General features: G+C 46.8%; 5 protein-coding genes across 5 annotated transcripts; 3 read left to right on the top strand and 2 right to left on the bottom strand.

Moving 5' to 3' along the window:
- Positions 1-581: 581 nt before the first annotated feature.
- Positions 582-4,704, top strand: I302_103069 (uncharacterized protein; the record flags this gene model as incomplete). Its single annotated transcript, XM_019188440.1, has 15 exons — positions 582-612; positions 718-871; positions 966-991; positions 1,101-1,298; positions 1,487-1,567; positions 1,666-1,811; positions 1,900-2,120; positions 2,223-2,341; positions 2,411-2,515; positions 2,578-2,705; positions 2,769-3,135; positions 3,233-3,582; positions 3,718-3,976; positions 4,068-4,246; positions 4,462-4,704. The coding sequence occupies 15 exons, from the start codon at positions 582-584 to the stop codon at positions 4,702-4,704; spliced, it is 2,607 nt and encodes an 868-aa protein (XP_019051318.1).
- Positions 4,705-5,699: 995 nt separating this feature from the next.
- Positions 5,700-8,582, top strand: I302_103068 (acetyl-coenzyme A synthetase; the record flags this gene model as incomplete). Its single annotated transcript, XM_065869611.1, has 10 exons — positions 5,700-5,983; positions 6,217-6,420; positions 6,504-6,650; positions 6,717-6,757; positions 6,827-7,008; positions 7,069-7,837; positions 7,906-7,915; positions 8,019-8,256; positions 8,336-8,468; positions 8,548-8,582. 10 exons carry the CDS (start codon positions 5,700-5,702, stop codon positions 8,580-8,582), a joined length of 2,043 nt encoding a protein of 680 aa, XP_065725683.1.
- Positions 8,583-9,223: 641 nt separating this feature from the next.
- Positions 9,224-10,935, top strand: I302_103067 (uncharacterized protein; the record flags this gene model as incomplete). Its single annotated transcript, XM_019188438.1, has 5 exons — positions 9,224-9,342; positions 9,494-9,721; positions 9,938-10,192; positions 10,340-10,611; positions 10,754-10,935. 5 exons carry the CDS (start codon positions 9,224-9,226, stop codon positions 10,933-10,935), a joined length of 1,056 nt encoding a protein of 351 aa, XP_019051316.1.
- A 568-nt stretch (positions 10,936-11,503) lies between these two features.
- I302_103066 (imidazoleglycerol phosphate synthase, cyclase subunit) lies at positions 11,504-13,728 on the bottom strand (the record flags this gene model as incomplete). The annotated part of the gene is made up of 3 exons (XM_019188437.1): positions 11,504-13,183; positions 13,414-13,489; positions 13,607-13,728. 3 exons carry the CDS (start codon positions 13,726-13,728, stop codon positions 11,504-11,506), a joined length of 1,878 nt encoding a protein of 625 aa, XP_019051315.1.
- A 554-nt stretch (positions 13,729-14,282) lies between these two features.
- On the bottom strand, positions 14,283-15,413 carry I302_103065 (uncharacterized protein; the record flags this gene model as incomplete). The annotated part of the gene is made up of 1 exon (XM_019188436.1): positions 14,283-15,413. One exon carries the CDS (start codon positions 15,411-15,413, stop codon positions 14,283-14,285), a length of 1,131 nt encoding a protein of 376 aa, XP_019051314.1.
- Positions 15,414-16,423: the final 1,010 nt, after the last annotated feature.

Here is a 16,423-nt window from a genome sequence, read left to right as displayed (position 1 = left end):
GCTTGTGGAATCATTTCTCTTTTTTTTCTTTTGTTTCGTCTAGGAATGTCCCCTGTTGAGATCGTTGGACTGTGAGTGTGAGTGTGACTCGACCCATGATGCGGTATGTATGATATCATGTTCGACCTGTTGTGTCCATGATGCGTCTACAAGATGCGGTGACCATCATACGAATTTGCGTTTACGATGTCTGCTTACATCGAGAGGTTCACAGAGGTACAAGTATGCATTGCTCTGAGATGGACTGCAGCTAGATCAGACGAAGCATGGCAGTGATACAAGTATCAGGTCTTAACAGGTTTGAGAGGATTGAATTCGCCTCGGCTGTCTGCCACATGATACTTTGGCTTTGTTTCCGTTGGAACGGCATGACGAACAGCAGAGTGACGTGCGATTCATTGTTGACTGTTGACTGTTCATCACGATAGATTATCAGCAACTATCATATCGATATTGACTTTCCAATACGACAGCAATCTTCAGACGAGTCAATTTGCGAGACCAATCCTGACATAGATACACATACATATCGGACGAAATCAGCAGAAAAAAAGGACCAACCGGCCGGTAGACAAGGCAGAATGAACAGACGTGATGTTGATGAGGCTGCTTGTGAGTCCGACTGGTCCGTTGTCTATGAGTAGGACTCGCTCTGGATCAAACACACAGGACGACCACGTACAATACGATGTTCTCCATGTTCTGACACGCTCGCAGTACTCAAGCTATACGGGATCTCGTCGCTCGAGCCTCAAGTGTGGGAATCGATAGATCATGAGACGGAAGGACCATTGGCGGGGACGATGACGGGCGAAGATGGCAAGATGGCTGAGGAGATGGATCCGCTGGGACTGAGGGGGAAGTTGAGCGGGTGAGTATCGTGTGGTCCACTGTCTTCATCTCATCCTCTTTCTGTGGGTAGATGTTCGACGAGATGAGTTAGCTGATCAGGATCTGACGGGTAGTGCGAATGACCTGGATCTGAGGACTAGTAAGTCTGTCTTCACCTCGAATCATACAGTTTTATCTATCTTTGACGTACTCGTTTAGATGCAATGAGCTATCCAGCTTGCCTTGCTAATACCGTATGAACCTCACAGGAACAGCCACCTCGCTCTCCTCTAAATCGTTTGACCCCAAAGTATTTCTCTCAGCCCATCACCCCGACGCATCTTTCCAGGACTTGCAGCGGGGTATACACAACCTTGAAAGAGCCATTGAAAGTAGATCAGAAGCTGTAAGGATATTGGTGGAGGAGAACTTTGATAGGTTCGTAGGCGTTAAGGCTAGTAGTGATGGTGGGTTTGCTTGTTACCTCAATATCGGAAGGAAGGAAGAGGGAGATGGAGGATCAAGGAGTCATTGCAACGGCGCAGATCGCTGATCGTACCGATGCGGGATGTATTCGAGCAAAATGGATTGCTACGATGTGCATACTTCAGATCGCAGGCAAGGGCAATGCTAATTCGTCTGTCGTACATCGCAGTCGTTTACAGAGATATGAAGGAAGGTTTTCTAGCAGACGATACGGATCATGGTACGAGAGAGTTGCGGGAAATCTTCAAAGGTGAGTTGGGGGTAGTTCTCGACCCATCAAACTACTTTGGGTGGGGGGGGGGGGGTGTTCACGGACAAATGCTGATCTGTCTTTGTCATACCATACAGTCGCTGGGCATCGAGCAGACCAAGTGTTCTTACCAGTATTGGAGAACGCAGTGAAAGCGTCAAAACTACGTTCGACACTGGGTGTAGTTGAAAAATCGAAATTCCTGTTCAACCTGCCTAATCAGTTGATGGAATCTATCAATGCTGTGAGTTTGCCTCCTGCTTCTTACACCATTACCACTCTGGCTTGTCGATAAGAGTGTATCATGGCTGATCTCCTTGGTAATCGGGAAGGGAAAATACGATCAAGCTCTAAGAGATTACAAAAAAGGTACCTTCCTTCAATCGTCCCGACAACTCATACCCGGTGTGAACGCTTCGAAGGAACAGCAAAAGAGGATATTTGACAAGGTCTGGAAATCCGTTGAAGATATTATGAGTGATATGAGGTCACGGTTGGATGCCGGGTTGAAAGATCCTACGAAGGGTGTTGAGGAGCAGGAGAGGACCATTGAGTGGGTTATGGCATTCCTTATCGTGCGATCAGATCATCTCAACGACCGATAGTGTACATGACATAAGGGAGGATAGTTAGGCTAATTACTACCATAATATAGGATTCTGGTCGAGCTGGACCAAAGCGACGAACCTGCTTGGACATATTTGGAGTACCAGCATAAACATATTTTGAACAATATGAAGGTTGTTTATAGTAAATCCCAGGAACGGATCAAAGGTGAGTCCAATCCAGCTACATAACGGATAACTCTGAATAGGTCTAGCTGATAGTACCGCTCATGTCCAGCTGCAAAACAAGCTTGCGCAAACGAGCCTTCCAGTTCCAACTCGGAAGATGATCTTCTTAGACGTCAGCTGGCTTCAACGGAATATCAACTAAATACGCTAAACCGTGAGTCATCCAACCTGCTACCGACCCCAGATCTTTCAGCTGACCCCTTCCCTTGACTCCAGCCTCAGCGGTCGACGGGGCATGGCTCACGATCCAAGCATTTATCAAGCAGTACTCCGAATATGTCATTAGGTCTTTACCTGGCTTTTGGAAGATCGCTAAAGCATGTATGGATGGGAAGTACCGTAAGGTGAGTTAGATGGTTCCCTCTTTGCTGAAGTCCTTGACTGATACTCTCTTTGCTCATTCGTAGAGAGACTCATCCGGCTCCATACCTCCCTCCAAACGACCCGCCAACGTATGTCGTTCAATGGCAATGGAAATAATCAAATCATACATCAATACCATATCCCAGTTTTTCACCCTGTCCGACATCTCCCTCTCCGACTCTTCGAAATCCTCCTCAGAAGAGAATTTCACAATGCCAAGCTTCGTTCCTGATCATACGACCAGTATCACTTCGTGTTATTTCGCTGAGAAGATCTTGGAGGAGATCAACGATTGTTCGCTTGAATTGCTTAATGTAGATGTGGGGAACGAGGCGAGAAGTGGACTGAAGGGGTTGTTGGATAGTGCGAGATGGAGGTTTGTTCAGGTTGTTGGAGCTACTTGGGCTAGGGGTGAGTGGTTTATTACTTCACGATACCTCCACTTCATCGATGTGCTGCCGTCCCGTACGTTGAAATGCTGATGGTGCATCCTCCTGATTGTGGGTAGACTCGAAGATACTCCATCATCTTGAGGATATCACCTCCTTCTCTACCACCTCCAACCACTCTCTGAGCAGTAAGAACACACTAAGATACCTAAGTGTAATCGAAGAGTTCCAACTCCGCTTGATCAACTCCTGCAAGAAGATATCATCTTCTGCTGGTAGTGCTAGTAGGACTGGCACAAATGGGAATGATATACCAGCAAATTTCAAAAGGAAGATCAAAGATACGTTTGTGGATACGCTGTGTTTCTGCTTTGATGGGATGATTGATTTTACGGCTCAGCCAATGGAAGATCAAGCTGGGATGGGGATGAGGAGACCTAGTAGGGCTGTGGTGAGAGGGGATGATCACGTGAGTTTGGGTTTTCTCTCACACTTTTGAGATTGCCTTCGTCCAACATCATGAAACCCTACTTCACCTTATTGCTTGACTAACACGCATGCTGCTACTTACTACATGCTAATTGTTTCTCCTCGACCATCATAGGAAATGCGCCTCCTCATCACCCTCGCTCAATTCGATCAGCTCAAACGCCTCAATCTGTCACTACTATGCAACAAGATATCCAAGATACTAGATGTCGATATGAAGAAGGATGAAAACTTGTTGTTCGAAGTGGTAGAGAATATGGATGAGATGATCTTCAAGGATCTAGTTTCGGGACGTTCGAAAGAGCTGATCAAGGTTGTTGAAGGTGGGATATTGAACGGTGGTATTGATTGGGGGAATGTTGATAAGCCTACCGGTGGGTTGCGCTCTGACTTGATATACTGCGGTAAAAACGGTTGCTGATTATATCCTCATTTTCTGATAATGTCGTTTTCATGGGGAAATAGAAGTACGACCATACATGCACAAAGCGATTCTACTCCTTGTCGAAGCGCATTCGAGGATAGGTGATATCTCGCCGAACCTTATTCAACGTGTGATTGAGGCGTTGGTTAGTCAAATCACTCAGGTCGCGTTGGGCTGTTTTGGGAGGATACCTAAGTTTGGGACTGGGGGGATGTTGACTGTAAGTGGTGGATTGTTCACTGAGCGTCAAAGATGGCAGTGACAGATGCTGATAATCTCTTAATATCCCCACTTTACCCCACTCTTTCACCGCCCACTTTACCGCTCTACCGCTCATACCTTCTACCCTTGTACCAACGCTTTATCACACACTCTCGTAATATCCGGCTCATTGCTATATCGTCTCGGATCGATGCACTCCGCTCAACATAATAGGCAACACTGGAAATTGAATTCCTGCATCAATCAGTAAACAACTTTGTTTCCCCCCAATCCAACGAGACCTTATCAAAGATATACGATACTATCTCTCAAGCTTATCGAAGACAGAAGACGAATGATGATTTCAATAGGGAATTGGAAGGATTGAAGAAGTTGTTGAATAGTAGTAGGAAGAATACGGGGATGGAGACGTTGTGTTTTAGAGGTGTTGCGCAGGCGCAGGGGCAGGGGCAGTGAGAGGGTTGCTAATAGGGTACTGTAGTAGTAAGAGTACGAGGGTATGATGAATTGTATATAGTGTGTAGTATGGTCTGCAGTCGGCTTCACAGGGAGATGTTAGTGGTGATGCCAAGTCTGACAGTATGTCGATCGTAGTGCATGGTCAATACGGAGGATACAAAGTTGTCATTGTCATTGTTGTTGAGAGATAGCCGACCTTTGTTCACACGATCAGAAGAACCGAAGATAACCGATCTTGCGCTTCAGTGGGACGTATTCCAAGAATTAAGCATACTCGTACTTGGTGAGGTAATCATGAGTGGGTGGGAATATATGAGAGATAGAGTATGACCGAGATATGTGGACATTATCATGATGTATGGCGGAGCACTCTCTACCAGTGGTGAATGAGATGGATCATACGGTTGTGTATACACCCGAGTGGTACTATTCTTTTTTATGGGGTAATACGTTATATTCGGATATAATTTAGTAGTTGATATAACCGGATTACTAAACAGGTGATTGGTCCGGTACTCGGTTGCTTCGGGTAGTTGATGTATAACCCTGTCTGAATTCCTTATAAGACCCTGTTTGATGGTACAATGGTCGAATGACATTCCTAACATTACTTTGTACCATTACACCTCGTTTAATAACAACAGTTAATAGTGTACTAGTCGAGAACAGACCAAATTACAGCTACTAGGTAGACGAGCATCACACTATCCATCTTCTACCACCTGAATCAAATTGAGAGTACATCCATCATCATGTCGACGATAGACAGTCTTAAGGATACAGTCAACGGTGTGAGTGAGCTTCCTTTGAACCTTTTCCCCACTTTGGTCTGTGCTTCTCCCCGGTCGACCGAGTGTATGTACCATCAAACAAAGAAGAGTGTTGTGTTTGGTATTCTTCCTACCCCACTCCCTCTTCCAATTTATAATCGACCCCCAAATACATATACCATACTAATGCCCACTCCGACACCACAGCTCGTCCAATCCACAATGCAAGCAGCAGAAAACGTAGTCCACCATGTCCATCCCCTACCAGACTCCGTCCCAGAGTCTGAAGACCTCTTCCCTCCCCCACCTAGACTGAGGGGAGAAGAGGGGAGACCGAAACCCCATATCGGACCAAACTACCAGGCATACCTAACCGAATGGAAGAAGACGGTCGGACCTGATAGCGATAAGTGGTGGGCCGAGAAGGCTAGGGAGTGCTTGGATTGGTATACCCCTTTTAAGACTGTTAGAGCGGGTGGGTTTGCGGAGGGGGATGTTCAGTGGTTGTGAGTGGTTCTTTGCTTGGTTGGGTGGGTGGTTGTAGAGTATTGTCATTCTTTCTGTCTACTCTTAGCTTTTATTGCCATTATATTGTCTGAAGAAGAGTGGTATATCTTGTACTCTTCAGTGGCTGTAGTCTCCTTTTCTCCCTTAGCCATCTTCACCCTTTTCTCTCACTCGGAAGTGCGCATCAAGCGGAGAGCCATGCTGATACCGCCTCTCCCGCCCCACCCCACAGCCCCGAAGGAACTCTCAACGCCTCGTACAACTGTCTCGACAGACACTTCTACGCCAACCCCGACAAAACAGCTATCATCTACGAGGCGGACGAACCCTCCGAATCTAGGGAGATATCCTACGCCGAATTGATGAGGGAGACTTGTAGATTGGCGAACGTACTTAAATCTTGGGGTGTGAAGAAGGGAGACGCTGTTTCTGTCTAGTGAGTTGTTGCTCTTCCCGCTTCACGCACTTCTATCCCTTCCACTCGTATACGCTAACCGTAATCCCTTTTTCTCCACCCAGCCTCCCCATGACATGGCAGGCTGCCGCTGCTTTCTTGGCTTGTGCCAGGATCGGAGCTGTCCACTCTGCGGTTTTCGCTGGTTTCTCCGCGGAATCATTGAGAGATAGAGTCAATGATTGTGAATGTAAGGTGTTGATCACTACTGAGTAAATTTATCCCTCTTATTTAGCAGTTGACGAAGAGGCATGCTGATCATCTTGTTCATTTTACAGCGAAGGAAGACGAGGTGGTAAATCCATCGCTACCAAAGCTAGTGAGTGTCACCATGCCTGTTCCTGGCAGCCTTCTTTCCAGTGCTGACTCGTGTGTTCTCCATCACCAGTCGTCGACGCTGCTCTCCAATCATGTCCTGCTGTTGAACACGTCCTCGTACTCCGACGAACCGGAAACAAAGTGCCTTTCACTGAAGGACGAGACAAATGGTGGGACGAGGAATGTGCCAAAGTGCCCACTTATTGCCCTTGTGAGCCTATGGCTTCAGAAGATCCTCTCTTCATCCTTTACGTGAGTGACATCTATACATACCTCACGTGCGGCGCTTATTTACTGACACTGCTCGTTTAGACCTCCGGATCCACCGGTAAACCCAAGGGTGTAGTCCACTGTACCGCCGGATACCTCCTTGGTGCCTATCTCACCGTCAAATACGTGTTCGATGTTCACCCTACCGACAAATTCGCCTGTATGGCCGACGTAGGATGGATCACCGGTCACACTTACATCGTCTATGGTCCTCTCGCCAATGGGGTGACTACCACCGTATTCGAGTCTACACCCGTCTACCCTACCGCATCTCGATACTGGGACTTTGTCGATAAATGGAAGGCCACTCACTTGTACACTGCCCCAACAGCTATCAGATTACTCCGACGAATGGGTGAAGAACACGTCAAGAACCATGATTTGTCCTCTCTCAGAGTCCTGGGATCAGTAGGAGAACCTATCAATCCTGAAGCGTGGCATTGGTATAATGATTTCGCAGGTAAAAAGAACTGTGCTATCGTAGATACATACTGGATGACCGAGACTGGGTCAATCGTCGTTACCCCCCTTCCCGGAGCTATCTCCACCAAACCCGGTTCAGCAACGTTCCCATTCTTCGGTATGGACGTTGATATTATCGATCCCCAATCTGGACAGGTACTTGAAGGGAACGATGTGGAAGGTGTCCTGGTCGCTAAGAAACCTTGGCCTTCGCTTGCGCGAACGGTGTTCAAAGACCATAAGAGGTATTTGGAGACTTACATGAAACCTTATCCTGGGTATTTCTTCTTTGGGGATGGTGCTGCTAGGGATTATGATGGATATATCTGGATCAAGGGAAGAGTTGATGGTGGGTACAGTCTTATTGGTTTGATGTGGATTGTTAGCTGATGATCTTCTTGTTTCACGTATGATTAGATGTTATCAAGTAGGTTTCTCTTATTCAGTCTCCGGACTTTCTGCTGCCCTCGAATCCATACGTTTCTATTTCAGTTTGCGAGACCAACATGCTGATATCTCTGACCTGACAGCGTATCGGGCCACCGACTCTCCACCGCCGAAGTGGAATCAGCCTTGATCCTCCACAAGGGAGTAGCTGAAACTGCCGTGGTCGGATCCCACGACGATATCACTGGTCAAGCCGTGTACGCCTTCGTTACGATGAAACCAGAATTCGACTTGAAATCGACCAAAGAGGCAGACTTGAACAAGGAATTGGCTATTCAGGTTAGGAAGGTTATCGGACCGTTTGCTGCTCCCAAGAAGATCGTGAGTCTTGGCTTGTACTCCACGACTTAAAAGGGGAGAATTGCGAATGACCATGCTAATTGTTGGTCGGTTTCCGTAGTACCTCGTCACCGACCTACCTAAAACACGATCAGGTAAAATCATGAGACGTATCCTACGAAAGATTGTAGCTGGTGAAGGGGATCAGTTGGGTGATCTGTCTTCGATTGCTGATCCTACGATCGTTGATGAGAGTGAGTCGTTTGTTTCTGTTCATACCGCAAGAGTAAGAGTATGAGTATGAGGCTGATGGTATTTCGTGAATGTTTGTAGTTAAGAACAAGGTAGCTGCTGGTGCTGCCAAGTAAATCGGCGGTTCTGGTTTACATGTATTTACGGGTGATGTTCTGAGACACACGAAGGATTGAATTGCGACGAGAAAGGAACGAAGGAAGAAGAAAGAATGGTGTGAATTGATACTTGGATTGACGTTGCAAGAAGTCTAAGTTTGACCTATTTTTTTGTTTAATATGTTTCTAGGTTCTTTCCCGCCCTTTGGTGGGTGGTTTTTGGTTCTTTTGATTATGTGTTCAATGATATGGTATGATTTATCTTATCTATGCAGCGTGTACAAAGATATTCTACTCTGTCATCTTCTCTCAAGGGAATATGGAGATATGGTAGGAGTGAAGTAAATAGAACCTTGAGCTCGACGAGGAGAAGGTGGAGGTGACGTCATACTCTTTATTCTCCATACTTTCGATCGACGCGTAGAGTTTAGCAAAGTTGAGAAGAGTTACTAACTTACCTCAGAGATATCAAATTACTATCGTCCATCTGTCTTCTCCTCTTGACCATATTCAACAAGTGACGATAGAATTACCATTATTATCACCACTGAGAACCCATCCCATCCCATCTTACCTTGTCCTGCCAATATCCCTTTCGTACTTCCTACTTCGTGTCGATAATACGCCGCCCTCTCATAACACAATAGACACAAAGCGACATGACCACACTAGCTGACGAGATCAGACAAAAGCAACCTTCTATCGATGGGTCAGTGGAGGATGATGAAGAGATGAATGAATTGGACGAGTATGAGAGGGAGAGAATAGCTAATATCAAGTATGTCGCTGTCTTCTCATCTTCCATTTTGCCTTTTGCCTGTTGCCTTGGCATCGCTTCTGCGAATCTCTCCCTAAACCATCTTCATATCTTATCCACCACACTAACCCCACCCCTCTTACCATCCAAATTGATCATGGTCTCTTCACAGAGAACGAGACGACCTCCTAGCTTCCCTAGGCCTCTCCACCCCCTCCAAAAACATATTAGGCATAACCCCCAAGTCAAAACCCAACAAAACCCCCACTTTATCACCCGCAGAAGCAAGACGAAGGAGAGAGCTCAAAGCTAAGGAAGCGGCGTTGAGGAGGGAGGTGGAACCTACACGACGGAGTGGGAGATTGGCCCAGAGGGAGGTGGAGATGAAGAGTTTGGTTGAGTTAGTGGAATTTCTTATGCGGGCTGATTGGATTGGATGAGCGGGTCATCGCATTCGTTTGTGGAGGGGTCGCCATGCTCTTCGTGGATGAGAGTGGCTATGTCCATCCATGGGGAAGGATAAGAACTTTGCATCGTTTCTGACGAGAATGGGATATGCCGAAAGTCAGACGATATTCATACGTTGGAACGGAGCTTACGTGATTCCCATTTCCAGCGACGACGACCTAACTCCACCACCACCGACCTCAAAACCCAAACCTCTCATTCCCAAAGGAAAGACTATCCAACTAGCCCCTGGACCAGAGTATGGAGATGGCGAAGAGCAAGCGTCGTATGAGCCTGCGCCGAGGCCTACGAAGGGAGGGGACGGGAGGTTGGTATTTGAGGGTAGATGGAGGGGGGTGTTCACGCCGAATTTGACGCCTGAGGAGATGTTTAGTGGGGGTGCGTTTGGAGGAGGGTTTTTTGCGTAAGTGATCACTGTTGTTTTCAATTGTCCGGTTCTTTATAGCCTATAGAGTCTGGGTCTGTACTCCCCCAGGAGTTCTGACGTCTCTTACTCTCATAAATCCCTTATCGAGTAAGATCGTTAGCTGATACATCGTTATGTTTTCAGCGATACATACTCCAACATCCTCAAATCACCTATGAAATCCTCGATCGACATCGCCTCATTACCTTTCACACTCTCCAGCCCTACCGTGCTTCTTAGTAATCCTGATCCAGATGGGGAGAATAATAGATTCAGAGTCAGGGCGGGACAGTCTCTCCAGGAGTGGGAGAAGGCAGGATGGATATGGCGAGAGGATCCGAGAGGGTGGGCTCAGTGGTATGTCAGGTTCTGGGAGGGGAGGAGGACGAGCGACGATGAGCGACAGGTTAGGCGATGTGAGTTGTTTGTTTCTAAATTGAATATCACGTTAGGTGAGATAGCAATATACTTGATTGGGCAAGGCGAAAGTTGAATCGTGAAGAGTAGAGAAGTAATGGTTATTCTAAGATGATTTTGCTGACTTTGTGGATTGCGTAGGGATGAAAGTTGCTGGACCCACCGGAAGGTTCAAGAGAGCATTGCTCAAGAAGCTCATGCAATCTGGCGGTAAGACGGCGGTGGAAGATGAAGATGTAGGTGCGGTGCTGAGGCAATGTCTTTGGCAATGGGGGTATGAGCTGAATGAGGTGGAGTTTGATAAAGCTATGAATGGGGAGTAGGGCGTAGGGTGTAGGATGGGGTGCGAGAGAATCGGAGAAGCGAGAGGGAAGGGTGCGTTTGGGGAGTAGAAGAATATACCGAGTTGGAAGAGGACAAGTAAATCAAGAAGTGGTGTACGATCATCTATCTAGACGAACAATTCAGATGTTCGACGCATATCTCTCTTGCTTCGTTTCTGCTTAATTGTATATTTATCAAATGTTGTATTTCGTAGTATATATAGCTTATAGTCACCATCAGCATCAATATGCACAGAGAGAATACCGTATATATGATCTTGCTCTACATGTCTACATGCGCAACTCACATTTGCATTCAGGACATCCATACTTTCACGCTCGCAATCAACAAAAACAAAAACTCGCCACAAGGCACATAGTGAAAGTGAGGAGGATCAAAGGCAAGACCAACTTCTACCCTTACAGTATTATCAATGCATGACCAAATAAATCAATGTGATGGATTCTACGTGCTAAACTATGTTAAAGAAAGTCCCATTCTATTCTATTCTGTTCCACTGACGTACCCTCCATCCCAAACCATCCCAATACACTCAACGCCACAAACCTAAACAATATCCAGCCCACATCTCCTGACATTCAACCCCACTCCTTCCACCCCTTCCTTCACCTCATCAATCCCCACCTCCCTCCTATGGAATATCCCCGCCGCAAGCCCCGCCTCGCTCTCCGTCCTCTCAAACAACTCCTTAAAGTCACCTGGTGAACCTGCTCCAGAGGACGAAACGACAGGTATAGAGACAGCGTCCTTCACGAGTTTGATCAGGTCCAGGTCGAACCCTTTACCTGAGCCATCCCTATCTACACTGTTTAACAAAATCTCCCCCGCTCCGAGTCTTTCTACACCTCTGGCGAGTTGGACGACATCTATATCCCTTACGTCCCTTCCTCCAGAGATGGTACACTGATACCACCATGCCTTTCCTCTCTCCTCGGGTGCAGTTCTAGAGGTAGCATTATCCCCAATTACCAGACTTTCTAGATGGTGTGCTGGGAACTCATCCTTCCATTGAGGATTTGAGGTATCCACATACACCCGCTTGGGATCGATCGACACGACGACAGCCTGGTTCCCATACCCTTTTGAAATCGTTTCAATCCCCGTTTTCCCACTTAGTGGTTCTTCCCCTCTCTGTTCTCTTTGTAAGAGCGCCTCAACAGCTAAGACAGCTTCACTCCCTATCGATACTTTATCAGCCCCACTTCTGAAATACGCTCCGGCAACTTCCAACGCCGATCGGGGAGTTCCATCGGGGTCGACGGTATCCTTTATTCCACCGCCGATGGTGAGTGGTACAAAGACCGTCTCGGCAGCTTGACGGACGACATCCAACATAGGTTGATCGAGGAGGGCACTGGATCGGAAAGATGTGATATTTAGAAAGGCAATTTCGTCGGCTCCTTCTAGGTAATACCTCTGAGAAAGCTCTACGGGTTTACCAAGGTTTCTTACTCCCCCTTCTCCCGTAGAAGTCGATTTCTCCCGTACGTCATATTGATCTCCCTTGGTTACTACCAGATCGCCCTGGTCGTTTGACCTTACATCCAAACATGCTACTATCCTCTTTGTAAGACCATTCCCACTTGAGCGGGAGGGGCTGGGATTGGTGGGCTGCCATACTCCCCTAGAGTAGGTGGTAGGGGCAGAGAGAGACTCGGGGGAAGCTTCCAACCATCTTTTGAGGAGGTCTAACCCTGCTGGACCGGATTTTTCAGGGTGGAATTGACATGCAAAGACATTATCTTTCTTCACACTTGATACGAAGACCTCTGAACCGTATCGAGAGAGGGTATACGCAAAGTCTTTGATTTTCTCGTTTGAGGTCGGGTTGGAGGGGTCGAGGAGGGCAGCAAAGGAATGAACGAAATAATAATCTTCATTATCCAACATCACTTTGTCTTGCTCTGACGATGAAGTGGAGGAAGAGGAGGTGGAGGAGGAGGATGGGTGCCAAGATTTCCAACTACTATTCCAACCCATATGAGGAACCGTCTTCTTCTTCCCCCCATCCACTGTACTAAACTTGCGTATGGGGTAATCGATCACCCCTAGACCTTTGGTGGAATTTGATTCTTCGGAAGAGGCGAAGAGGACCTGCATACCTATACAGATCCCGAAATAGGGTTTACCGCTTTGGATGTATTTGATCAGGCTGTCGAAGCGGCCGGAGGAGCGGAGGGAATCCATAGCTTGGGAGAAGGCGCCGACACCTGGGAAGATGAGTTTCTGGGTGAGGGTATGACATTAGCACAAATGATATAGATAGGGGCAGGGGGGCACGGTTGAGATGGGACGAGGAGATCATCAAGGTTAGGAAGCAGGGTGTGGGTTACAGACAGTTGGGATGGAGATGTGAAGTGGTAGTATAAGGATGATGTTCCGGATCGCATGATAATAGAAGCGCAGTGCAGACACATCTATATAAAAGAGCACACAAGTGTGAAATCAAAGCTCACCTCGGCTCTGTCAAAATCGCTCTCATCATTTATCCACTCAAACTCGTACCCCAGCTTTTTGATCGAATTAGCGAGACTGTCAAGCAAAAGCAAGATCAGCTAAAACCGTAGTTTCACATGCGTGTGTAGTCTATGGTATAGGAGCACTGATACAAAGTAGCTTGTGGATAGTGGTGGGATAAAGCACACTCACGACCTCACATTCCCAGCTCCATAATCGAGGATATACAATTTCGGTCTGTGTTCCCTTGGGTGACCTGTGGGCTGGGCAACATCAGGAATGGGGAGGATGGTATCTGTTGTTGGGTGTGACATTTCTGGTTCTGATGAATAGAGAGGGAGGAGTAAGAGACGAATAGGATGTAGGGTAGGGTATGAGATGTATATGTAGGATTGCGAGTCGACTTGATGAGATAATGATGAGATTGAGTGAAAGTGACATTTTGATACTGCATCTTTTTCAGACTTCGAGTCATTTTGGGTACTCTACTGCAAACAATTTTCAGGCACCGATATCACTCAATTCAGTGGCAATGGCAATTGTCATTTCATGTCGAGTCACCCACATATCAAACTATTAATGCATTCGCTCGTATGCATATAATTTACAAGGAAAGAAGAAGATGCATGCTGGATGTGATCATGGAATGTATAATGAACAAGTGTACAATAGATACAAATAATAGCAAGTACTGAGGTATGAGAGAGAACAAAGTTATCGACTAAAACGTGACCCAACTCGATCCGTTAAGAAAATGGTGATATACAAGAGTAAAGAAGGAGCAAACATATACAGATATTACCGTCATTACTTTGTATACATATACACATAAGAGAATATCAGACCCTCCAAGTCGTTTCCGGCATGATCAATGTCCCATCCCCATACCTTGCATCATCATCTGTCCTCCGTTATGTTGCATATACCCATTAACCACTGGCATCCCACCGTACTGTTGTTGCTGTCCCATCTGATATTGCTGCTGAGGCTGTTGAGGCATGAACGACTGTTGTTGAGGCTGTACGAAGGATGTCTGATGAGGGAATGGGTTGTATGCCTGTTGTTGTTGTTGACCAAACTGTATTTGAGGTTGTTGGGCGAACGACGGCGAGGAAGAGAAAGCCATATTAGGACTTGGTGTTGAGCTCGGAGTCAATGGTGAAGCCATGAATCCGTTGAATTGCGATTGAGGTGTCAAGCTTTGGCTTTGGTTGGCAGTATTATATCCATTCATTTGTTGGAATCCATTCCCGTTCATGTGATTGTATCCTCCATTGAACGATTGAGAAGGTACGAATCCATTGTTGCTGTATCCTTGTACGGGCGAGCTCGAAAATCCATTTGGCGCATTACCAAATGATCCTTGTTGTTGTGAGTGTTGTTGGTTGACCCCCAAATACCCATTCCCCTGTTGGTTTTGACTGCTCATATTCACCTGTAATGGCAGGGTGGCATTCTGACTTTGCGCACCGTTGAAATCGATCAAATCGAATTCTTTCACTTGCTGTCGCTGTGGTTGGACGGGTTGAGATGGCGGTGGTGTCCCGGCGTTGGTACTTGGTGTAGCCCATGGAGCAGGGACGTTCTCCCTTTGAGAAGGCTGTGGTCTGCTTCTAGGAGGGTTGGACGACGATGTGGAAGGGGGTAAAGCGGGCAAATCCCTTTCTTTCCAATTACCAACCATCAACGGATTGTTCTTCTGAGTGAACGAAATGATATCGTTTAACTCTGGGTTCCGAGAGTTGGAGTGGGATTCGGTGACACTACCAAAAGGGATTCTCCCGTCCCTCTCTCTCGCTCGATTAAGAGAGATGGGTTCGTACCCCCCCGAAGCTGAAGGCTTCGTTCCAACTTTGAATGCACCCATTTCGTACTTCTTTCTGATATATCGTTCGATCTCAGAGTCCCGCTCGTCGTGTCCGTAGGAAGGGGGTGGTGGGTTGAGTATCTCGTTGGGGTTGAATATGGCGTTGGAGGATGTGTTGCCTACTTCCCGCATGTGGACTATCTGCTCGCGCGTCCAGGTGTCGAGAGTTACGGATTTACTGTGGAGGGTGATTGGGGTAGGGATGGGGAATATTAAGTAGGGGTGCAGATTATTGAAAGGATGGGAGGATGGGTGCGTTATGGCATAATTTGTGGGATTAGAGGGGATAGGGTGTCGTCAAAGGTGGTTGGTTCGGTGGGGCAAGGTGGAAGTGGAAGGTAAACGTAGTCGTATAGGACGGTGAAGACGCAGAGGTTGATACGATGTTAATAGTATAGGCAGATGGATAAGACAGATAGTATCAGTATCAGCAAACTTCCCAATTTGCTCCGCAAAGCATAGAGCCCAACTCACACTCTACTTTTATGCGTGCCCATCTTCCTGTGCACCGAGGCACACCCCACGCAAAGGAATATACCAAGGTTGACTGAAGCCCATCTCGGTGCAGGTGCATGGCAGTCTGCGCATGTTTCTGTGTATGAACATGCAGAGTGATTAGTGGTGGGCACTTCAATGGTCATATAATGTCATTCTCGCCGCGGTCGAGTGGTGGGAGTAGGATGACTGAACCGTCTCACCATTGCCAGGTAGTTTGAGAGTCTCCTCTAGCATACGTTTATGACGAGCTTCCATCGTCATCTTTGCTAGTTTCATGAACGGACAAGGTGGAGCTGACATGTATGATGAATATGTATTATATAAAGGTAAAAAGGATAGGATAGAGAGTGGTGGTGGTGGTGGTGTGCATGGGGTCGTAGCACTGTTGGACGTAGTAATCACGTAACAACGAATGGAGTGGCGATGGGATGTGTTTCAACTTTTCAATGCTGAGTCAAGTCGCGTGTTAACGTACTGTTCTATTTTTATGGTTATTTCATGGGTAGAGTGGAGATACCAATTTTGGATGAAGATGTAAGTTGAAATGATGATGGAAATGATCTGATTGATGTGATGTTATATACGTATGCGACCCCTGTCATGCCCATCATCATCCACACGGTTGATTTATTGATGAATTGATG

The sequence above is a fragment of the Kwoniella bestiolae genome, chromosome 1 (genome assembly GCF_000512585.2).
Source record: "Kwoniella bestiolae CBS 10118 chromosome 1, complete sequence".
Classification (NCBI taxonomy): domain Eukaryota; kingdom Fungi; phylum Basidiomycota; class Tremellomycetes; order Tremellales; family Cryptococcaceae; genus Kwoniella; species Kwoniella bestiolae.
The sequence above is the reverse complement of the archived record's forward strand: the minus strand, read 5'-3'. Positions and strand labels throughout refer to the sequence as shown.